At 41.1% G+C, this 22,868-nt stretch overlaps 3 protein-coding genes across 10 annotated transcripts; all 3 read right to left on the reverse strand.

The window, feature by feature from the left end:
- Positions 1 to 28: 28 nt before the first annotated feature.
- On the reverse strand, positions 29 to 12,126 carry LOC105280083 (JNK-interacting protein 3). 6 transcript variants are annotated; one of them, XM_011340289.2, is made up of 20 exons: positions 11,270 to 12,126; positions 10,590 to 10,940; positions 10,350 to 10,470; positions 9,302 to 9,709; positions 9,015 to 9,215; positions 8,890 to 8,925; positions 8,666 to 8,683; positions 8,335 to 8,392; positions 8,195 to 8,251; positions 7,794 to 8,129; positions 7,538 to 7,717; positions 6,381 to 6,428; positions 5,817 to 6,021; positions 4,829 to 5,736; positions 4,471 to 4,690; positions 4,076 to 4,361; positions 3,783 to 3,980; positions 3,502 to 3,591; positions 3,292 to 3,352; positions 2,672 to 2,798 (listed from the first exon to the last, which is right to left on the reverse strand). In XM_011340289.2, exons 2-20 carry the CDS (start codon positions 10,881 to 10,883, stop codon positions 2,795 to 2,797), a joined length of 3,729 nt encoding a protein of 1,242 aa, XP_011338591.1. In that variant the 5' UTR covers positions 10,884 to 10,940; positions 11,270 to 12,126; the 3' UTR covers positions 2,672 to 2,794. The 6 variants fall into 6 exon arrangements, with proteins under 6 accessions (XP_011338588.1, XP_011338587.1, XP_011338589.1 ...); XM_011340286.3 differs by lacking the exon at positions 3,292 to 3,352 and having other exon boundaries at positions 29 to 2,798; positions 11,278 to 12,121; XM_011340285.3 differs by lacking the exon at positions 3,292 to 3,352 and having other exon boundaries at positions 29 to 2,798; positions 11,270 to 12,121.
- A 440-nt stretch (positions 12,127 to 12,566) lies between these two features.
- On the reverse strand, positions 12,567 to 19,316 carry LOC105280085 (dosage compensation regulator). 3 transcript variants are annotated; one of them, XM_011340292.3, is made up of 10 exons: positions 19,042 to 19,316; positions 18,474 to 18,966; positions 17,928 to 17,974; positions 16,343 to 16,599; positions 14,616 to 16,257; positions 14,181 to 14,548; positions 13,838 to 14,107; positions 13,515 to 13,760; positions 13,126 to 13,230; positions 12,567 to 13,030 (listed from the first exon to the last, which is right to left on the reverse strand). In XM_011340292.3, the coding sequence occupies exons 1-10, from the start codon at positions 19,118 to 19,120 to the stop codon at positions 12,977 to 12,979; spliced, it is 3,561 nt and encodes a 1,186-aa protein (XP_011338594.1). In that variant the 5' UTR covers positions 19,121 to 19,316; the 3' UTR covers positions 12,567 to 12,976. The 3 variants fall into 3 exon arrangements, with proteins under 3 accessions (XP_011338594.1, XP_011338593.1, XP_011338595.1); XM_011340291.3 differs by having other exon boundaries at positions 12,567 to 13,230; positions 19,042 to 19,315; XM_011340293.3 differs by lacking the exons at positions 18,474 to 18,966; positions 19,042 to 19,316 and adding an exon at positions 18,142 to 18,346 and having other exon boundaries at positions 12,567 to 13,230.
- Positions 19,317 to 19,637: 321 nt separating this feature from the next.
- Positions 19,638 to 22,799, reverse strand: LOC105280087 (protein regulator of cytokinesis 1). Its single transcript, XM_011340299.3, has 2 exons — positions 22,647 to 22,799; positions 19,638 to 22,574 (listed from the first exon to the last, which is right to left on the reverse strand). The coding sequence occupies exon 2, from the start codon at positions 22,550 to 22,552 to the stop codon at positions 20,633 to 20,635; it is 1,920 nt and encodes a 639-aa protein (XP_011338601.1). The 5' UTR covers positions 22,553 to 22,574; positions 22,647 to 22,799; the 3' UTR covers positions 19,638 to 20,632.
- Positions 22,800 to 22,868: the final 69 nt, after the last annotated feature.

A 22,868-nucleotide genomic window follows, 5' to 3' on the forward strand; every position in this document is an offset into this window, starting at 1 on the left:
CCCAATGTAAATTGTAAATATAATAAAGTAACTTAATAAATAATTTATTTTCGTATTTACAACACAGGAGCTACTTATAACGCATAACATATAATAAATATATAGAGAAAGAGAGAGAGTTGTAATATAAATTATTTACGTTATCATCATTTACAAGGTGCACCATGCAAATAATTCAACATTCAATAAATTTCACTAAAAATGATATAAAGCACGTGTATGAAATGTCAAACGTAGTATAATCACAGGTTAAACGACATACAAAGATGTAGATCTATACACGATAAATGTACATTACGATATACCTAGATTTTTTCTCCGAAGTCTGATGCTGTTCAAATTATTATCATAGGAACACCACTACCATTTCGTTCAAGATAACCATTTATCCGCGAATTCAAGCATCCATCCAAGCGATAAGCAGCTTGACAAATTACAAATTATCAAGTTACACTTCGTTCAACAGAAACAGAACTTTACGTCCTTCGCCGAACTTCACACAGCACTTAGCTGCGTGTGAAAATAGTTCAAGTGCATTGATCGATCGCTACGTCGTAGAAATATATCGATATATACGTATGCGGTGCGGTTCGGGAACCTTTTGAAGTTACCGTGGAAACGAACACATACACATATACCCACGCACTCGAGCGCGTTAGATTGGAATTGGATATTTTTTTTATAATCTAAATCTTGAAAAAAGATAGATCGAACGTTAAGATACTCTTCTTTCTCACTTCAGGTAGATGAAGTTAGGACCGTTCTTGCATATGCACTCGATTTTACGGCGCGACGACAAAGAGGACGGGGGGGTACTTTTGACCGCCGAGACGTGTTCAGCAGTTCACTTCCGCAACTTCGTTTATTAATGCCGTTACAACGCCACCTGAGCCAGGTACAAAGATTCCGTGCTCGACATCGAAAGCCAGCTCGCACGATAAAAAAAAGCTCCCTTTTATCGCGCGTGTTTAAATAATCATCGTCCGACAGCGTTGACGCTTTTTTTTGTGACTGGAGATGGGGAGGGGGAGGGGGGATTTACAAAAATTTCGTTTGTCCGAAATTTATCGGTCGGCTCGGTCAGAGCATGCCAAAAGAAAGAAGCAAAGCTTCCTCTCTTCGAAGCACAGTACTCGTTGTAGATTATTACAAACAGCAGGATCGCATGATCGGTCCACTTCTTTGGTAGTGCACGAAAGGTGGAGTTGTACAGTGACAGGAACGGAGGACACGCTTGTAAAACTACTCCGCTCCGTTTTATCCTTTTTTGTCACGAGGAGAAATTAATAGAAAGTAATAGACGGGTCTACACAGAGCGCTATATAAACGCTTTAAATATATATAATATATATCTTATTGTTATTTACACCATTGGCCCGTCGTTCCTAGTAATCGTTGGACCGCAGGAAAATGCTACGTCGCTTTCGCTGACGATCTAACGACATCCGATTAAGAGAAGAGAATGATGTATGTATATTATATATACTCTATTATTTTTTTATCATTATGCTCGGCACGATGTACGCGGATAAAATCGATTAGGTCAGGAAAATAATACAATTTCCAACGGGAAATCAACGTTACGTTACGCCTAGAGAAATCTGCCTGAGTTTGCACGCACCTCATTACATCCACCACGTGGTACAACGATTGGCGGTGATTGCAAGATAGTGATACCAGGTACATACGCGAAGTATTTCAAACGAACGAGCGTCCATCGCAGCGAAGTAGCAAATATCACGGCAGCTTCGAAAATTATCGTCCTGTGTTACAGTATATATCGTCGTCGCGTTACAGTATTGTTATCACAATGATCAGCGGAAATAATGCTGCCCTCCTCTTCCTTCCTTCATGGAACATGATTCTCAAAGCTAAAAACGCTGATCGCATAAACTGAGATCCTCCCTGCACTCACCGCTCAAAGAATCCGGTCCTGAAAGTCGCACTGCATCCGTAAGCTCAAGCTCAAGTTAAGGGACGCGACTCAACGTAAGAAGCGAGAAATGATTAGCAGCCCTGGATTGAGAGATTCTGGTCGCGTCGATAGAACTTATAAACTCCCTGGCCTTAAGGTGATCCTCGAGTCGTCTGTTTTACCACTGAACTTTATTCCAATCAAACTTTTTTTGGTTGCATAAAATAATAAATCCTTTTCCACAATTACAATATACAAAAATGCGTGTCAATAACCTGGACTTTATGTTCAAAAAGCAGAAAAAATTTCGAAACTTACAATTTTATTACAAACTTGTAGCTTGCCTAATATGCTATCCATCGGTAATACGACTCCAGGATCCCCTTAATCCGCGCGCAGACGAGAATCGTTGCGGCAAAGTCGCCCACGCCACGGAAGAGAACGTGGCGATTAACCGGTTCGTAACTCGGGAGAAGGAAACGACTCGACGTCGTCGTGACCCCGATTCAGCTAATACGGAAATTCGAGACCTGATTACTTTGAGAATTATTACTCTCCGCTACAATCGTAATGTAAGTAGTATCTAGTAGACGTAGTAGCACATTTTAGTTCGCAGAGACGAGGACCACTCGATTGGATTGGATCAACGATCCACGATCCGCGATCTGACGATTCACGACTCGATCCATCGACGACGCGCTGCAAGCCGAGTCATCCAGCGATTCACGCGTTTCCGCTTCCCCCGTAGGCTAGCCATTCGTTGGCATCGGTAAAGGACACTGTACTTGCCACACGATCAGATGACTCTGCTCGCCGTGCTCCTCTACGTTGCTGACCGTGGAATTCGCTCGGTCCATGCCCTCCTCCGTCTCCTCGCCATCACCTGAGAGATGATTATTAACATTACCGTCATCGAATGGAATTATCCGGACTTCCGCGAGAAAACAGGCATAAATGGCGTAATTTTGTACAAGACAATGCATGACAGGTGGAAGAGCCCCGACCCCCAGAGAATAAAAGAAGCAATGTATGTACGATGCACAATTGCGTAAGAGGTCAGAGTGCTAGATTTCTTTCTCGCATTCGATCGTGAATCCTGATGCTTGCATATGTGCGACAGATATACAAGCAATCCAGAGAAAAATTTAATGTCCCAGAAGTAAATCACATATGTAGTATATCCGAAATATGTAAGGATTGTAGAAATGCTGTTAGTCGAATCTCGTTGCATCGTGCGACAGTGAGAGGACATTATTCGTAAGAAACATTGTTAGTAAAGGAGGCACCGATTAACGACGTGATGCTCGTTATGACGGATAAGGAAATTCAAATTGAGTTAGAGATCGATCACTTCTTGCTTCTCTCTGGGGGCATACCTGACCATCTGCCACACAATTAGGTGTGTCGCCACATCACTCTCGTCTTCAGCTTCATCTGCTGAAATTACAATAATCGGTTGCTTAAAACTACGCGATTTAAACATTCTAGCTCTCGTAGAGTAGACGAGACGAGAATAATAATGAGCGAAATTTCTCCTTAATAAGATTTTTTACATCAAACTATATGCAAACATGAAATTTGCTCACCAACTCTGAAATCGATGTAACCCTCACCGCCCGAGAGGACGAGCATTGCAGGCTGCGTTCCATCTGTCACTGCGCTGTGACCACCTTGACCTAAAGAAGCGAGGAAACAATTTGGTTTAGAGTTATTAAGTTATTAAATTATTCCACAATTGTTAATAAAAGATTCTTTATCATTTTATATTAATAAAGTTAATAACTTAATTGACTTAAGTTAATAAAGTAGCAATAAATTATAAACGACTGAATAAAATCAATGAAGAAGAAACTATCTGAAAACTCACCGGGTACAGCGACGAACATTTTTACGGCGTCTCTGTGTCCATGAAAACTGAGCTGCGCATGGGCCATGCTACAATAAGGTATGAAAGTTCCCGGTGTGACACTTCGATCCGACGCGAACACCCTGATCCCAACTCCTGGCGCATCGCCTTTCCCGCCGCCCGTCTGTACTCTAGACACCGTCAATGAACCGCTCGCACCTGTGCCAGGATGCCACGATGTTACAAAAGTTGGCGAGTGCTATTACGTACATATCGAGAGATACATCGAAGAATGTTTTGGCATTTTAACTTACTCTCCGACAGCGGTACCGAGATTATCACTCCGTTACCAGTACCGATCCACAGTCTGTTCGAGGAGATGAGCAAAGCAGTAATGCGCACGAAGGAAAAACCGAGTTTTCCCGTGCCGAGCATCTTGCTGACGTATGGTTCTATATCGACGTCCTGGAGATGTTGATAAGTGTGAGCATGATAGAGCCTCAACGTTGAATCAAGCCTGATGCTGACCCACACGCCGTCACCGAGCCACGCCAGTTGTCGCACTTGAGACTCCCTGCGAGGATGTGCATCCACCGTGCACTGCGAAATAAAAATTTCATCGTTTTATCGATTTGCTTGTTAGATGTCGCTCTTATTTTCTTCGTACAAATATTCTTTTCTATGATAAAATTGCTCAAGTTTTATTTACCTCGAGTGTCATCGAGACAGGATCGATCACGTGAATCTTATTTCTGTATCCGCACCACACGGTCTTCCCGCTAACCGCGGTCATGCATCTGATGGAATGTTGAGGGCTGCCTAGTGTAATCACGTGATACTGAGACAAGTCCCACTGTCCGTCCGCGCCTCTACGGAATATCGTCACGGTTCCGTCCGCCAAAGCGATCAGCACTCGGCCTTGCACATGCCTATTAAAAAAAGACAAAAACTTTCAATAGAAATCGTTGTGCAAAAGTCGAAAAAATTAAAAATTAATTAATTATTCTTGGGAACATTTAAATTTCATATACCATGATTACATTATTACTGTTTAAAGAATTACGTACACAATAGCTAAAGCTGCATCTCTCAGCTTCACGGAGTGCAAGCAGACTGACCACTTGGCGACAGCCGAATGTACAAAGACCGCACCGTTTTGAGCTCCGAGCCACATAGTTGGTTGTATGGAGGACATCTTCTCGTTAGGAGTTTCTTCGGCGACTTCCTCCTTCGCGTCTTCGTTCACCATGTCCTTGTCGTTCAATCGCGAAGAATTCGTTTCTCCGTTACAGCGCACGAAGTGTACCTTGCCTAAATTCGCGGTTTCGCTATCTACACTCTCTAAGCTCTGGGGCTCATTCGTGGAGTTCTGATCTGTCTCAACGGTCTTCTCGGTATTCTCGTTTGCTTGGTCTTCCGACTGATTGTCGGACTCGTTCTTGCTTTTGTCAACAGCTGCTTCGACGTCTTGATGGTTCTTCTGATCGTTCTGCTCCGCGTTCTCATTTGCATTCGCGGCGTCCTCGCAGACACTGTTGTTGTTATCGTTGTCGTTCGCGCCGTTCGTCGAGTTGCGAATCGAGTTCTCGTTCGAAGACTGCGCATAGTCGCTCTCCTTAGCGCCAGGCACACTGGCGATGCAAAGCAGGTGTCCCTGGCAGACATTGAACACCTCCAGAACGTCCGCTGGATTGTTCGCGTCTATCACAGTGACCTTCGACATCTTCTGCGTCGATGTACAGATCCAAACGAGCGAGCTGAGCTGTTGCTCCCACTGCTCCGCCTCGAGACGCCGGTTCTCGCTCTCCTGCAGCTCCTTGTCCAGATGCTCGACGGCGTCCTCGACGCCGTCCGCCTTTGCTCCGTTGTTGCTGGTCTCTCGGGCCTCGGCGGCGTAGAACACGCTGCCGCCTATCATGCAACCGCCATCGCGCGTCTTACCGCCACTCAGATTTACACCGGCGCCGCACCAAATCTGATGAAACCAACAATGATGTCCCACTTAACGTTTTATCAACTATGGCTCATCAACACGACATAAATGTAATTACGTACCTTCATGCCCGGCTCGGTTTCCTGTAGCGGTCGACAGTACACTGGTACCGGGACGGGGGGTTGTCTGACAGGGGCGCTCGGTTTTCCCGGTAAACTCCATCCGTAAGCCTGCAGACGACCGTCCTCCTTCTTGACGTGCGCCCGCACCTGGCGATACTGTTCCCTTCGTTCGTTCGCGCGTCTTGCTACGAGTTTCTCGGACGATCTGCAAAGATGACACGAACGGTGTGTTAATCGTCACATGTCCGCTAGCCTCGCCCTTCGGGAAGGAAGAAGAATGTTGCAACTTTCTCGGGTTGTAATGAGTTAGTGAATAATACAGTGACACCGTGTCGACTCTGTTCGTCCGATCATCCATTTCACCATACATATCCTCCGACCACCACTTGGTTCCATCTTCACCGATTCACAGCCGACATAATCACATTCTTGTGAACTCGTTAACACATAGAGTACACGCATGGTATTGTTAAGTATGGATATATCTATGGGCTATTCGTAGAACTACATTCTTAGAATCAGATGTTGAAGCGGAAAGTTAGAAGTAGAGCGGAACAGATTTACCTGCTGACCAATAAGCACCCCACCCGAAGCCAGAAAAACCAGGTATCTCTTGACAACGCCACGAGGGAGAGGCAAGGACGAAACCCGAACAACAAAAAGACCAAAAGCGCAGTAACAAGAGTGAAATAAAGGCCAAGTTTATAACGTAATTAAAACTTCATTTATTTCTTTTGATCAGTAATATGATCGCACATTATTATTTTTCCAAAAGTTGTACAAATACGTATTTACAAAATTATGCTTTCTTTCAAACATTAAAAACTGTGAAAAATTGATAGGTAATCTCTATCTAATGGCTTAATTAGTGCAATTATTGCACTTTTATGTGAGCAATGTACACATCATCGTAGTATAATATACAAACCATGCTAAAACTTGATAACACTTAACGGGCTTTTGGTAAAGGATTTAAAAAGTAAAGAGAGATTTATAGTAACCGAAATGGAACGAGAAATTAATATTAATAATAATAATAATTATAATTATAATAATATAATGTTAAATCATAAAACATTACATTCAATTTGGATGATTTGATAAAATTCAATAAAATTCTTTGTTCTTTTTGTAATGCTCGTTAAAGTCAAAGTGATAACAAAACGAAGCGTAGACAGGTTAACACACGTATTGCGACATAATGCGCGCAAACCCACCAATTAAGTAGGCTGAATTATCAGAAACTCACGTCTCTTTAGTGCAATTGAGACTAATACCGTGAATCGTGACATATGATTACGGATCCCAACTGACCAAAGAGGATTCTAATCTGCAAAGATGAGCAATTCAGAAAATTACACCAAGTCTTTTTCTTCTCCACTCTGCCGTATTTCTGCTCCAAGTGAAGATTATAAAATAACATTACCTCCGTTCCTCGTTATTAATTTTGAGGGCAAAGAAGTAACGGGATAAAGTGATGCATTAAAATCGCGGTCAGTATCTAATTGCGAACTCGTGGGCGATGTTCTCGATTGGAAATTAAAAATCAACTTAGGCTCATTGAACAGAGACAAGAAGATAAAAAGAAAGTTCGATAAAGGAAACGAAAGTTCAATCTAACTAATCGATCAAAGTAAAAGGCAGGTCTCAAGTCATGTGTCAAGTCGACGTAATAATGTATCTACGTGCATTCAATAATATAAATTTGATTGATTTCTCACATGGTGTCTCCTTGGTCGAGAAAGTCTTGGCGACTTTTCAACGTACGTCTACGCATGGCATCCAGAGGCGGCGCCGGAACGACCTGATTCGCCGGTGCGCTGTATCGTACATGGGGTAACGTATGTGCGGAGCGCACCAGTGTTCCCCGATCGGCCGGGCCTGTGAAGAGATTACTAAAACTGCAACAAAAGTGACGGAATTGATCCTGTTGCTCATTTTATCCCTGCCCTGGGGTAGATATCGATGGATACGTACAACTTCCAGACTGAACCTTTCCCCCCGGAGATGCTGGAAGGATCGGTCTTGCTGGCTCTTATCATCTCCGTCCACCTGACAGCCTCCTGGAGCTCCATGAAGCGTTCTTTATACTGATTTCGTTCCATGAGTACTCTTGCCATCTCCACCCGCGTGAATCGCTTCCTCTGAGAGAGAGGCACATCCTCTTCGTCGTCGCTCTTTGTTGCTTTAGCCGCCGCCTCCGCTTCCTCCTTAACTTTCTTCAATTCTTCCTCGAGAGCGGCGACTCGCTGTCGCAATCGTTCTCGCGCCTGTTGCAGACCGCGCACCTCCTCGCGTAGTATCTCTTGTTCACTGAAACGTTGAGATCGCCAATAGTATACGAAAATTACGTTAACGTTGCAATAAAGAGGACGTACCTGGTTAATTCATCCACTTTGACTATCAAATCGTCCTTCACGACATTGAGCGCATTTCTACAAGAAAATATCGAATGTTAGACACATTAATATATATAATAAAGATACATGTACAAGTGCATCACTTTCATTAGACTTACTTTGTGGCAAGTAGCTCGTTATTCTCCATGATAAGATTTTCTACCTCCTTCCCCATACCTGTACAAAATGGATAAACAATGTATACAATAATGAAATAATTAAGTTAAAGGCATAACATATTAATTGAACTTTCAAGATCCCTATTTTTCACAATTTTAAAATGTGCATGCAGCACACAGCAGAGAAAGAATTAGAAGAAATATTTCACAATAGATATCCAATAGATGGATCAGTCAAGTTTTATTGGCAATCGATATATAACCAAAAATTATATTTAGTAATGGCTGTCTCTTAACAATTCTAAATATAATGTTAATTATTATATCTTACCGAAAAAGTTGTCATTGACTGCACGGTAAGTTAGTGTCATACGATCGTGTGTTGGAAGTACGACAGTGACATGTACGAGCCAGCATAGAATGCGCAGGCGAACAATGAAACACAAATATATATATAAAGTTAAGGAAATTTAACTTGGAAAATGGAATGAATGAACGAGAATTTATGTACATAACGTTATAAAGATCGCAAAAATATGTGTACATCGAACGTACCTGATGAAGCGTATTCTCCAGGATGCACCAGGCTTCCTAAAATCATGAATATTTTGATTTAATAGACTCTAAAATAATATCGCTCTTCTAATTAATTCCATCGTCTTGCAATGATTATGTAATACCAGTAATATCTGCGCCCTCGTCCATCTCGCCCAAGGCATCGGCATCTTGGAAACTTAGTTCTTGATACAATGTGTTGCCGCTTCGTTGTTCTCTTTCAGTTCTGCTTCTACCGCTTGGAGTAGTGGCTAATTTTTCTATGCCTACGGTCGGCGTTGTTGGTGTCATTAAAGACGGCGGTACTTCCGTTTCTGGACTTTCATCTATAATATATATATATACACGTCTCTAATTAAAGTCGAATCAAATCACAAAAGAAATTTACGTCGCGATTCTAATGATGACTCACGTCTAGATATAGCTGTAGTCTTGTTCTCCTGCATTGGTTGATCAGTCAGTTGGCTTTTGTCGGATGTCTCAATAGCAGCTTCGCTACTGCTGTCCAACATTTCGGTCCTTAAGTTAGCGGCATTTGGTACGATATCCTCCTGAACATCTTCGGCGTTTATACTAGCTTCCAAGCTCTGGAAGCCGTAGCTCAATGGCCCGGAGCTACGCGACATGTGAGCAAGTCCAAGGGATGGTAATCTGGATGGTGCTCTGCTGGCAGATACACTCTCCAATCTTTCTGTGCTGCCGACCAGCATTTTGGTTCTCTCCATGTAATCGACATGGGTCTTAAATAATTCCGTATATCTATCGTGCAGACGAGAATACTCGCGTTTCAGTTCGGCTTCTTTCTCTTCGAGCCGGCCAACTAAAAAAAGAGTAGGATATTTGAGAAAGCGTAATCTATAAATCACAGTCGTGAACAGATATGGAACACGCTCTATGTGCTCACAACAGAACCAGACACACGTAATTGACAACAATAGACAATAAATTAGATAGGAAATTAGATAGGATTAGATAAGAAATCTTTGAAATTTAAGTAACAATGTTATTTTTGGAGCAAGCACCTATCATGCAGGAAAAGAAAAGTTACTGATTGCTGTGAAGCAAGACAACAAATACAATAACGATACATGGTATAACGAAACGTAAATAAAATGACCAAAATAAAATGTATAAAAAATGAACGAAAATGAAAATAATTGGTCTGTTTCTTTATAGCTGCACTGCTGAACTGCAATAATTAAAGTGAGAAATATATTTTGTCTCGCTCTAATTTGCGCCAGTTCAGCAGTGCTATAAAGAACAGGCCAAATGATGAAAATATGTGACACAATAGCTACAATAGACTGCACCTTATATTTATCACACAACCCTTACCATAAAATAACCCAAATATGCATGAATATGTATAACGCAAAACAGAAAAAAAAGAAAATCTTCTACTCTACTGTAGAGGGAAGAAGTGTGAGTGGGTAGACTGGAAGCACCAGTGGCATTTGTACCGTGATCGTGTGAGTTCTTTGTCTTCAGTTCCAGCATTCTTACGATAGATTCTAAACTGTCGATTTTCGACATGAGCTCCTTTCTCTCATCCTCCGAAACATCTTCCAGCTCAAGGAGTTTCTAGTAAGACATTACATTATGTTATAATATAATCACATCATTATTTTAAGCACAATTATTATTATTTTAACTATAAATCTTTAGATCGAAGGTGACTTGTTAAGAAAAAGGATCCTTACCTGATCTGATGCTTTTCTTAATTGTTTTTCTCTTTCATACTGCGTGACAAGCTGTTCATTGTCCTCTCTCAGCAGCTCTAGCTCGACCTCGCGTTCTTGATTCTCGGTATAGGATATATCCAAGCATTCTAACACATTGACTAGCAGAGGCATTAAGTCTTTCACTACATCCTCGTCGTATCTCGCTATCATCTTTTCGAACTCTTGATAGATGCTGCCTGCCAGAGACTGCACCTTCTCCGACATGACAACATGGCTATCCTCGTGCGTGCCGTATACAGTTTCTTGATCCATTTTGACCAGTATTTTGAATATATATATATATATATATATATATATGTATCTATATACCTATGAAAAAAATAACACAAAGAGATATCATTTTACAGCATATTTTACAGCAACATATGTTTGTATAAGTAACAAAAAGAACAAATATCATCGTTACTGGCACTGTTTCAATCTGTGTTACTATCGAGATTCGATAAGAACGTTTTAACCGTATAAAAGTGTCTTCTATTATTAAGTCTTTCTATTATTAGCAGCCATAAATTATTTTAATACACTCTTATACTTAACCACACACACATGCGCGCGCGCGCGCATGCACACGCACACACGTAGAAATTAATTTAAATATTTAAAAATAAGGAACGAAGGAAACACGAGTGCTCACTCACTACTCAACTCTTTGGACTCGATACAGTTATGTTGCGCCTTTCACAGCCAGTTAAACAGATCCCGATCACGAGACGTCGACGTTAATGCCGAGGAGTGCGCATTTCTGACTTCGGATCGTCACTCTGCCAACTCGTCAATCGGTGCACCGTCCATTCGGCCGAGCTGCCAGAGTCTGTGGCTAGCAGCAATCCACCTCGGTCAACATTCGTCGGCGGGCCGAACGTCAGGCGCATAACTGCTTATAACCTCGAGCGAGCCAATCGTTCAAGGGTCAACGCGGGGAACACATATATACACTTGAGCGGCCTCGGAACGTCCCGTTGTACGAAAATCAACGAGCGATGATGATGATTCGGCGATGCTTCATCATGTTATCTGCGCGTTATTGTCGTCTTCATCGTGCGTCGAAGACTCCACTTGGATTCGCCGTCACTTGCGAGGCGTACGAGCGTGCGAACGGACGAACGAACGAACGGATCGCTAATGATCGTAACGCGGATTGCTGCGTGACGTTTTGCAACCACCGAACCACCGACCGTCGCGCGAGATCACTTTTCTTTTTGGTCCTTCGCGAGCGCTCTCTGTCTCTTTCCCTCTCTCTCTTCTTCTCTCAGTATGACAGTCGCGCTCGTGATGCTTTGTCGCAACGTGAATCGAACTGAACAGAACGATGAATCTGTTGGCATCATCCTTTTTTCTACGTATATTTCATTTTTCCACCTTGGCTCAAAATGCGACCATCAATCAACACGACAATCATCCTTCGTATCGTGCAATTCGCGCAGCCTCGCCATTTTCCACCGACCAACAACCTGCCGTCTTCTCCGCCACTGACATGAAGTTGCATCAATGTTTTCGCACACAGGTCATACGCATCGTATCTAGATACTTGTATATAATGACTGTGATTATTTCTGGGAAAAAATGGCGGGAGTATTCGATAATACAAGGAATTTTGCAATTTTACTTACGTTCAATGCGTTAATTAAAAAATTAACAATTCCATAAAGTTAAGAAATAAGTAACAAATAATTGATAAAAAGAGATTTTGATTTATATTTCTGAAATGAATTTGGTTTACTGCTGAACTCATTTTTTGCATATTGCGTTTTGTGATGGGAAAAAGATCAATTATACATGAGTGAAAATCGGTTATATTTACCGCTGAATTTACGCACGTAAATTTGTTCTCACTTCACATTTTTTCTTTATCACACACAATTGAGACCTATTGATTAAAAATTATTCTTTTTCAATACGACTTTCGTGTTAATATAAAAAAATAAGAAAATAAAATTTTAGTTATGAGATGTTTATTATTTTTGGAAAAACATTCAAGAAACATATAGGTAGGACAATATACTGCAAATATATTCATGCTTACAGTGTATAGGCAAATATTATATAAAATATCAATTAACTAGAAAAAAAAAAACTCTTCTTGTGTCATAGTACCAGAGTTCTCATAAGAGAGAGACCGAGATTACATATCACATATATCTCCATACATCATATGTTTATAGTATACCATATGTCATATATAATATATTATATATAATATCATATATAATATATTATATAGAATAACTATAATAAACGAACTAATATTAATAAGACAATACAATATTAATTAGTAACGTCCACGGTATCCACCGCTACCCCAGTTTCCTCTCCAACCACGTGAGCTGCCCATTCCGTATCCCCTATTATTGTAGCCTCCTCTGTTGTATCCTCCACCGCGATTGCCGAAATTTCTGCCGCTGTAATTACCATCATTCGAAACCGATGGTTCCTGATAATCGTCTCCACGCGACAGTTTCGCGGGTCTATACATGCTGGATTGAAAACCGCTTACGTGGCCCCTCGGTGGACGACGTGACTGAAAACCACCGCCGGTTATCTGCTCCAACTCGTGGCGGCAAGCGTTCATGCTGCACAATGACTTGATCACACTTAGCACCTGATAACAAGAACAGAAATAATAGTTCTTATTTTGCTAGCATCAAAAACACATTAATTATTGTTATATTAATTATTATACTTTGGAAGATAATGATATTATTTAATGAAATAAAATTTAAAAAGCCGTAATAGACTTTTACTCGAAACTAATTGGCAAAATTAAAAAATTAAATTTCAAATGTAAAATAATAATATATTCATGCAATAAACCAAACTGGAAATTTAACTACAATCAAGTTACTAGAGACTTTCTCGTGAATTATTTCAGACTTAGAGCCATACCTTTTCTTCGGTAGGGCTCAATTCTAAGATCGTTTCCGGGTCCTTGGACGCTCTAATGACGAGACTCTCCAGCGCGGGTCGCAAAGCGACGATGGCTGCTGCGTGTTGCGGATTCATGTCCAAGTTGATCCAGTTGTCCAGTCGGATTACGTCGTCCACGTATTCCACTTTGCGTGAGCCAAACAACAACAGATGGATGGGAGACACCATGGTCATTTGTTTGCAAGACACGGCTCTCGTACGGATCTAGCGGTGAATAAAGAAAATTACACTTAAAGTTATATTTAAAAAAGAAATATTCCAGATATCGATAATTGCTTTACCTTCTCGGCGAACACGAAGAACGGAAATGGAAAGTTCTGCTCGAAGTTGCTGCAGTTTACCGACGTCTTATGGATCAACGCTGCTTTCGACTCCGTCGTGAGAACCTTTCGCTTTTCCTTATGGTAACACACATTGGGATAGAGGCCCATGCATAACAGTGCAGTGATAGTATCGAGACGTGTGTCTGCGCCCGCTTGATAATTCAACGGAGTTGGACACAAGGTCTCCTCGGGAAAGCCGGCGCTCTGCAGCAGCGCTTGCAGTTGATTCTGAAAAATTAATAAAGTCATTACAAATCATGAAAAATATGATGTCGACAGTGGCACACACAATTCCACTGACCTTAGCTTCCCAGGTTATTCGCAAAGTAGGCATACTGAGATTTTTCGACTCGCAAAATGCCTGTTCAGAATATTCGCCACTGGCCCTAGCTTCCTCCCACGTTTGGAACGCGTGCAGCATGGCGACGTGATCGCTGTATCGCGCGCCGGCGAACCACTTTTGTTGCATGGTCAGTCTTCTCGTGTCGGGGCCCATGTTGTACACCTCAGGGAAGGTGGTACTGTTCGCGGCCATTGTTGAGAGCGCGTCGCCCACGCGGAACATGCAGCCCAAGATCATCATCTTCCCCAGACGAGGTTCTATCGGCAAGCGTGCCAAGATCTTGCCGAGTGGCGTTAACTCGTCGTTCTGGTCCAAGCACTTCATCTCTGCAATGAGATCTTTATAAACAAAACGAAATTCTGAAGAAAGATGAAGATGTGGAAAGATATATACCTCTTAATACAACTTCCGCTTCGATCACGGCGTCGATGGGAGGCGGCTCGATCGCCTTCGACAAGAATTGCCCGATATTGCCTAATCTTAACAACTTGATGCTCAACGCTAGTTCATGCAGTGGCGTTCTGAACATTTCAGGCGTCATGTGCTCGTCCATTTTGTTAAATCTTGCTTGCGAGCACAAATGGAAACAAAATCCGGGACGGACACGGCCCGCTCTACCCTTCCGCTGTTCCAGATTTGTTTTACTCGCCCAAACAGTCGCGTAATTAGTCATATTGTTATGAGAGGTGAACAGCTTCATTTTAGCTTTACAGGAATCTATGACGTAGACGACGTCATTAATCGTAATCGAAGTTTCGGCGATGTTCGTAGACAAGATGATCTTCGTAACGGAAGATGGCACTGGATCAAAGACTTTACGTTGATCTTCCCTCGGCAGTTGCGAATGTAATGGGATAATACAATAGGATGATCCGCCAAAGATGGAATGCTGCTGCAGATGTTTCAACAGTGCGAATATCAAGTTCCAGCCAGGAAGAAAGATCAATACGGCACCCGGAATTGTCTGCTCCTTGACGTATCTCAGCAGTGCCTCTATCAACTCGAAGCTTATTTCCTTTTCTGTCAGTTGCGCCATGGCGTCCTTCGTTTCAAGAGAATAGTTATTGCCAATGACTTTGTTCAGATTCTCATCGGGTTCTCCGTCTATCGGCAGGTCGTCTGACTCCTTGGACTTGCGTTTTCCGGACGCGATCGGTGGGACGAAACGCGTCAACTGTATGCAGTCTTCCAAGAAGTATTGCTGCACCGGATACGCTCTACCGGGCACTTCCACTACGGGACACTTGTTGAAGTACTCGCTGAACAGCGTAGTATCAATGGTAGCCGACATGAGAATGATTCTGAGATCGGGATACAGGTGAATCATGTCTCGGAGCACTACCATGATAAAATCCGAATTGACGTCTCGCTCGTGGATCTCGTCGACGATAACGTGCGATACGCCTCTGAGGCCACCTTCCAGCTTCCTCAGCAGCACACCGACGGTGCAGAACATTATGCTGGCGTACGGTCTCGGCAAGCACGACTCGAATCTCACGGAATAGCCGACCGACTGTCCCAAATTCTCGCATCTCTCGACGGCGACTCTGTCGGCTACCGATACGGCCGAGATTCTTCGAGGTTGAGTGACGACGATGCTGCAGTACGCGCCCTGGCCCGACGCGATGTAGTCGTCCAAAATGAACTGGCATACTTGTGTAGTTTTGCCACACCCCGTGTTCCCACGTATAATGATGATCGGATTATCGTTGATGGCGTTCATGATCTCATTCCTCTTCGCGAAAACAGGCAAGTTGGATCTCTCCTTTACGCTCGTCTGCAAACTGGAATCTTGCTGCACCTTCTCTCGCTGCTCGTTCATCATGTCCTCGGAGAGCTGATCCAAGGATATCGTCGCCAATGGTCCCTCGTCGATATTGCATCCCGTCCAGGGATTCCAGTTTGGCTGAGGTGGTGACCAACTCACGACACCGGCAGGTTGCGGCACGGAGGATATAAAGTCGTCCAACACTTGATTCGTCAATAAAGACACGCCCATACTTGCACCATTTTCCTCTTTCATCGCAGGTGATGACTATATAATGAGTGAAATATTTGTTTTAATTACATAATCAATTAGATATATTATATATAAATGTATTAAGCACAAAACTACTTGCCTTATCAATTCTATTACTAGCTGAAGTAACATCAATTGGCTTTATATTCAAACTTATTAAAACTTCCTGCACTTGATTTTCCAATTCTGGTGAAATTTTAACAGGGTAAGATTTCAACTGTTCGGTATCTTTATTTTTTTTCAATGTACCGCTAAACGCTTCGATAACACCCAAATGATACAGTTGGCGAACAATCGATAAAGCACAGCTCTTTGAGGCTGTCTGTTTATTTGATCCAGTTTCGCGTCCAGTTATACCTAAAACACATGTTCATTACAGAATTCTAATGTCAACAATATTTCCCATATATTATTGGGTTGGCCAAAAAGTAATTGCGTTTTTTTTTTATATAAATAAAAGGCGAATTTTTCATGGGAAACAAAAACTTTATTAAACAATATATTGTCCATTTTGTTTGATTATCTTTTGCCATTTTTCAGGCAACTTCATGATTCCGCGCTCAAAAAAGTTCTTATCTTTTTCAGCAAAAAACAATTCCAAGAACGATTTCATATTCTCATCAGCAGTCAAGGTTTTACCATTCAAGGCGTTTTGCAAAGAACGAAACAAATGGTAATCTGATGGTGCCAGGTCTGGCGAATATGGTGGATGTGGTAACATCATGGTAACACATCCCATCCAAGCTGCAACAATTTTTCACGAGTGACCAAACTTGTACGTGGTCTAGCGTTATCATGGTGAAACACAACACCTTTGCGATTCACCAATTCTCGACGTTTTACGTCTGAATGAATGGTTTGATTCCTTGCAAGCAGCTCAAAATACACAGTCCCACCAGACTGACAGCATAATCTTTCTTTGGTGAATATCTGCTTTTCAAGTGCTTTCAGCAGGTTCATCACGATCTTTTTCGTTTGACGTTGTTGTAGACGATCCATTTTTCGTCGCCTGTTATCATACGTTTCAAAAATCGATCATTTTCCTCACGTTTCAAAAGAGAATTGCAGATGTCAATACGCTTAGTGAGATGAATTTCTTTCAGCTCATGTGCTACCCAAATATCGATGTATCCAAGTCGTTTTAAATGGTTTTCAACACTCGATTTCGATATGTTAAGATTCTCAGCAATCTCTCGTGTCGTTAAACGCCGATTCGAATCGATCAGTGCCTTTAGTTTGTCATCATCAATTTCGATTGGCCTTCCTGAGCGTGGTGCATCTTTCACATTAAAATCTCCAGATCGAAATTTAGTAAAGCAATTTTGACACTGCCGCAGTTTTAAAGCATCTTCGCCATATACATCAGATAACTTTGTATGAGCTTGCACAGCGTTTTTCCCTTTTCGGAAGTAATAAAACAAAATATGACGAAAATGTTCTTTTTGATTTTCCATTTTGAAATCGACGGCAAAGAAACAATTGTTAACGAAATCGTGTACTTTCTTTTTGTAAAACAAGCTTGAACTGTGAGTTGTTAACCTACATAATGAATTTGCGGTTTAGAATGAAGTTAGTTACATTTCAAGACATGTATGTCCATCTATTGGAAAAAAACGCAATTACTTTTTGGCCAACCCAATATTTTCTCACAAGTTATATACTTTAGTAAGTAAAAGATTACGTACATCGCCCAAGTTGTTTGACATAAAAGGACATCTCTGCCATAAAACTCCTGTGAAACATTATTTTTATTATAAAAAATCTATAACAAAATGTGGTATGCATTATCAGGACAATTAATAATTAAGGGAATAAATGTGAAAGAAAATATGCACATTTGAGGCAAATGTACATTGTGAAGCTTATTCCCTCAATTAATTGCGACAAGTAACAACTCACCATTTGGAGATATCATAGATGACCAGATTGGAGTGCACTGATAGTAGTTTGTGTAGTCGCACCAAAACCATTATTAAATCATTTTAATAAAAGTTTTGGTTTAATCTCATCTGTTATCTGTGCACAAGAGAGTTGATAGACCGCTCTCTTGCACCAGCTTTAGATGTAAGCAACCAACGTACTCCAAAATGGTCTGGTTAAATCTCAAATGGTATACAATCAACAAGTAATTCAGGACAATATGTAGAAACTGAACAAATACATATAACTGCATATTGCAACACCAATCCAATGTGCTAAAAAAGGACCATCTCCATTGCATGACCTCATACCTCGTATGATCTGGACCAACCGGGGTATACTTGTAATCAGCGTTAATTTTGTTAGTTTGCATGAACTGATGAAGTTTCGACTTGGCATTCTCGATCGTCCAATTCCCATGGATGCTGGAGTTCACGTCGACGTCTTCCGCGTCCTCTACTTTCTTCTGATCAGCTAGCCTGTCCATGTACGTGTAATTACTCTGTCCGTGTTCGTTGTATGGCCTGTATGCTTGGCCAATGTCGTTCGGTCCCATGCCACCCTGGAACACCGACTTCATTGGCATCGCCTCCATCTTGACACCGTCCTGTGCGACCGAAGGCAGCATCGTGGTATCCTTCGGTACGTCGTTCAAATTCACGTGATTCATGCGAATCAAGTAGTTAACGTAATCTTTGGAGGCGTTCCCCTGCGCGTCCTTCTTGTTCGTCGAATTCCCCACACCGACATAGTCGAATCCGGGTATTCGCAATTCGCAGAGGAAACGTTGTCGGTGTTTCGGTCCTACAATATAAAATATAATATAAAACTCCATGCAATATAATCTCACGAAATACGCGTAAAATGCACGACTATTACCTGTTGGTCTAACATCGAATTGAGGTTCCTTTCCATTTTTCGCGCACCACTGGTGGAAGAACGATTTTATGTCTCCCATTTTCGATTTTCGTCAATTCCTTTTTTTTCAATATTATATATATTCGATATAGAATGTTTTTATGTAGACTATGAAAGAACTAGTACATCTCGACCTTAGAAAGTACGAATGCAATGTTACTCGTATACATCACCAGTACGAAACACAATACGTTAACTCTTAACCTAACCTAACCTGAGTTTTTCTTAAAGCTTGCGCAGATACGCTAGAGTGCGTATACATGTACATATACCCTTTTCTTAATTGGTCTATTTTTTATAGCTGCACTGAACTAGTGCAATACGTTAAACATTAAATTATTTTACCGACAATAAACAAATATTAGGTGTAATACAAATATATACAAATATACAAAAATTTATAAAATACGTTATTATTATTCATCTATATCGGTATATAAATATTTAATTTTCCCTTATTTTCCTATTATAATACATTGCTGTTATAAGGGCGAAACAATCTCGATCTCTTTCTCAAAGAACTCTACTTATTTGAATCAACAAATTACGCTAAGGCAATTGCGTTAAATATTTATTTCAAAACTATCTCATTATTTATACATCACAAGTGTACAGTTAGTATCGTTTTACAAAAGTTTTTAATGAAATATTAACCAAGCAAGTATTATCTATATTACTAATTAGAATTGTCTACATATAAAATATGGAAAACGCTTTTTATCTCATTTCTCCTTTTTTTCATATAATCTCTGATATAACTATAAATGCGAATTTTTGTTAAACAGTGCATATATTTTATCTTGCTTAATAACTATTCTACTGGTGCTAAGATAAATAATATGATATACAATAAGATAGACTTTTTGTGTACCTTTATAAGAAATATTTTCTTGTAATCTTTTTTTCAATTTTTTATATTTAATTTTTATATTCAATTTATTACATTTATTACGTTTCAAGATTAAAATATGATTTTATACAGTTTTTTTAAAGGAGTATTTAAATTATAATGCAATGAGCTTATAAAGGTTTTTCACAAGGTACAAAAGTTATCTCAATTAAGATTATCTTTTAAAGTTTAGAAAAATGTTACTAAGCTAAATTACTAATAGCAAATTACAATGATATGCGGCGATAATTATCATTTAATCTACTTAACACAGCTGCATGTCAAAATTGCATGGTAAAATACATTCCTGTTCAGTGAAAGGAAAATTATCGTGAGAAAAAAAGTGAAGAGTACCTTTTCTTTACCTTTCATAATAAGTACTTATGTTTATTAACAACTGAAAGTTGAGTATGTTGATACAAATTAATCTCGACTGCACATGGCTACATACAAAAGTGTATCAATCGCACTTTACGTTACAATTTCACCGAGCAGCAATGTACATCTAATCCCACATTTGTACTGTACCATGTGATAAAAACCTGCAAGGCAAATCTTTATAACACGATTAAAGTTAATATTAAATCACTTTCCGTTGTGTCGTTTCTACAAGTAAAAAGAATTTTTGTCATTACGCTAAAAACCTCTGATCTTGTTTCTCAATTAAAAAATGAAGGGTAAGTTGCTTGGGGCGGTCGCTAATTTTGGTGTTTTGACGATTCTAGGACTGTGCGGCGCTTTGCGTGCCGAGACAGGCGTCGTGGCTGCAGAGAGATGTTTCCTCAACGGTTTCATAGGTGTTCGTACTATCGGTGTTTTGCTGGCCTTGCTGATACTCTTCAGAATCTGATCTGGCAATAACGAGCTGTGTAATTCTTCTCTGTCCGTCATGTGGCCTTGGAACTGATTGTACGTCGTATCCGTGATGCTGTTAACAGGCGACACCGATTCTTTCCTTTTCTGTCCACCTCTGGATGATCTTTTTGGGGTGGCTTTTAAAAGTCTTCCACTCCTCCTTATCTTGGAAGCAGTGACGGTGACGGGCTTACTTTTATCGTTCTTATTTTTGCGTTTCAGCGAGGAATTGGGAGACGGACTGAATAATTTGCGCTTCGGTGCACTTGCCAGCGGACCTCTGTGAACGCTCAAGTGAGACATTCCCGGCGTCCGCTTCGAACTGTTTAACATAGGCGACTTCTTAACAGACTTGTCTTTTGCTTCTTTTCTCGCCTTTTTCATTGTCTCCTTCTCGTGATTGATATTCTCATAAGACTCTGCTAAGACATTTTCCAATGGTGTGCCATAAATGGTAAACACCCGATTATGTGTAGTTTCATATTCACTTATCAACTGCTTCAAGTCTGCTTCTATTTTCGGTAATTTCTTCTGAATTACTTTCCGCTCTTTCTCTTCCATTAACAATTGGCCTCCGCGATTGTGATAACGATCGGGATTATTTTCACGCTGAAGTAACTCCTTTGCTTTCATTAGGATGCTTACACGCTGATCTAAAAGATCAAATATCGCCCGGTTTTCGTTGTAGAATTTGCGTAATCTCTCCGCTTCTAACTCGTGCAGGATCAGCAGATCTTCAGTGAATGTGTTGGAGTAAAATGGCGCAAATGCGTTTCTCTCCACATCGCAGTACTTGCACAAGTCCCACAGGTTCATCAATTCAAATCTGACCTGAGTGACGTACTTAAAAATGTTCTCCTTCCTCTTCTCCTTACAACGTTTCATCTCTGTATTGAGTGCATTTATAGTACCAGTGTCGTAACCAGAGTGCTTATCAAGGAATAACTGACAAACATTGGAGGGTTCATCAAGATATTTCCATAGTGCCAACAAATCCATTTTTACCTTCTCGACGTGGCACTTTGCTTCTTCTATTTGCGTTTTTAGTTTCTCCTTAAGCTCCTTTAGTTTCGTTATATTATTTGAACTGAGCACAAATCCCTCAGGATTGTCATACACCAATTGCTCGAATGACGAACACGGGGACACATCCAGCTCATCTATCATTTTGATTATGGAATGGCGCAGGTCTACGAAAGTATTTTCCAAGCGTACCTTCTCGGCTTCCTGTTTCTGTAGATACGACTTGAAGCTCTCGAGTTCTTGCTCAGTGGGCAAGACGCTTGTGGAGATGTTTAATTTCTTGGCGCCAAGTTTCTCGCAAATTTCCTTCTCCTTCGCTAGAAGGTCCATCAGTACCTTCATACGTTCCTTTTTCATGCACTCCAGATTTTGTATGTCTGCTTGAAGCATTTGCTCTACCTCAGTCAAGGGAATCTGCTCGTAGGTCTTGTGTACCATGTCCAGGTGCAGTTCCGTGTGCAGTGTCGTCGTCTGCTTCAACAGGTCCCTTATACTGTCCACCAACAACTGCTCCTTTGTGTGTGACTCACGCACCATCTCGTTCAAGAGGTCCTTTATGTGACTGTGCGCCTGCTCGTAGTACATAGTTCGCGTTTCCTTGGTGCAACCTATGCTCTCCCAGGTCTTTTGCAGCTCTTCGAGCGTCTGTTCGAGCTCGACGATCGTTTTTTCGACCATTGGCTTCCATTCCGGTCGGCCACTCATTGTTCCAATGTGTTTGTTTTGCCTGGAAAAAGGATACCACCGTTAATTCGAGTTACGTGGAACTGCCTCGAACAGCGCACTGTCAAACATATACCTTAATCGTTACAAGATGTCAATTTATTGCACGACAAAAATCCACGCACGCTACATACGCTCGTGACAAACTGCCTCCAGGAAACGCGTGCCGTTACCTTTTGAATTTAAACGGTCCACGCGATTCATTCGAGAGGCGTCGTCGTCGCAAAATAGTGGCACCTGACGGAACTAAACATAGACCATAGATTACACAAAGACAGCCATGTCATATGCCTTTTTT

Source organism: Ooceraea biroi, chromosome 2 (genome assembly GCF_003672135.1).
Source record: "Ooceraea biroi isolate clonal line C1 chromosome 2, Obir_v5.4, whole genome shotgun sequence".
Lineage (NCBI taxonomy): Eukaryota > Metazoa > Arthropoda > Insecta > Hymenoptera > Formicidae > Ooceraea > Ooceraea biroi.

What these genes read in the sequence shown, in the direction of transcription:
- LOC105280087 (XM_011340299.3), bottom strand. Translation starts at nt 22,552, where the DNA reads ATGAGTGGCCGACCGGAATGGAAGCCAATGGTCGAAAAAACGATCGTC.
- LOC105280083 (XM_011340286.3), bottom strand. Translation starts at nt 10,883, where the DNA reads ATGGATCAAGAAACTGTATACGGCACGCACGAGGATAGCCATGTTGTC. An exon ending in TAAGAAAAGCATCAGATCAG is followed by an intron (nt 10,471 to 10,589) that starts GTAAGGATCCTT and finishes ATGTCTTACTAG; the next exon opens with AAACTCCTTGAGCTGGAAGA. An exon ending in GGGTGCTTATTGGTCAGCAG is followed by an intron (nt 6,022 to 6,380) that starts GTAAATCTGTTC and finishes TCATCTTTGCAG; the next exon opens with ATCGTCCGAGAAACTCGTAG.
- LOC105280085 (XM_011340291.3), bottom strand. Translation starts at nt 19,120, where the DNA reads ATGGGAGACATAAAATCGTTCTTCCACCAGTGGTGCGCGAAAAATGGA. An exon ending in ATTCGATGTTAGACCAACAG is followed by an intron (nt 18,967 to 19,041) that starts GTAATAGTCGTG and finishes TTTATATTGTAG; the next exon opens with GACCGAAACACCGACAACGT. An exon ending in TGTCAAACAACTTGGGCGAT is followed by an intron (nt 16,600 to 17,927) that starts GTACGTAATCTT and finishes CATGTGTTTTAG; the next exon opens with GTATAACTGGACGCGAAACT.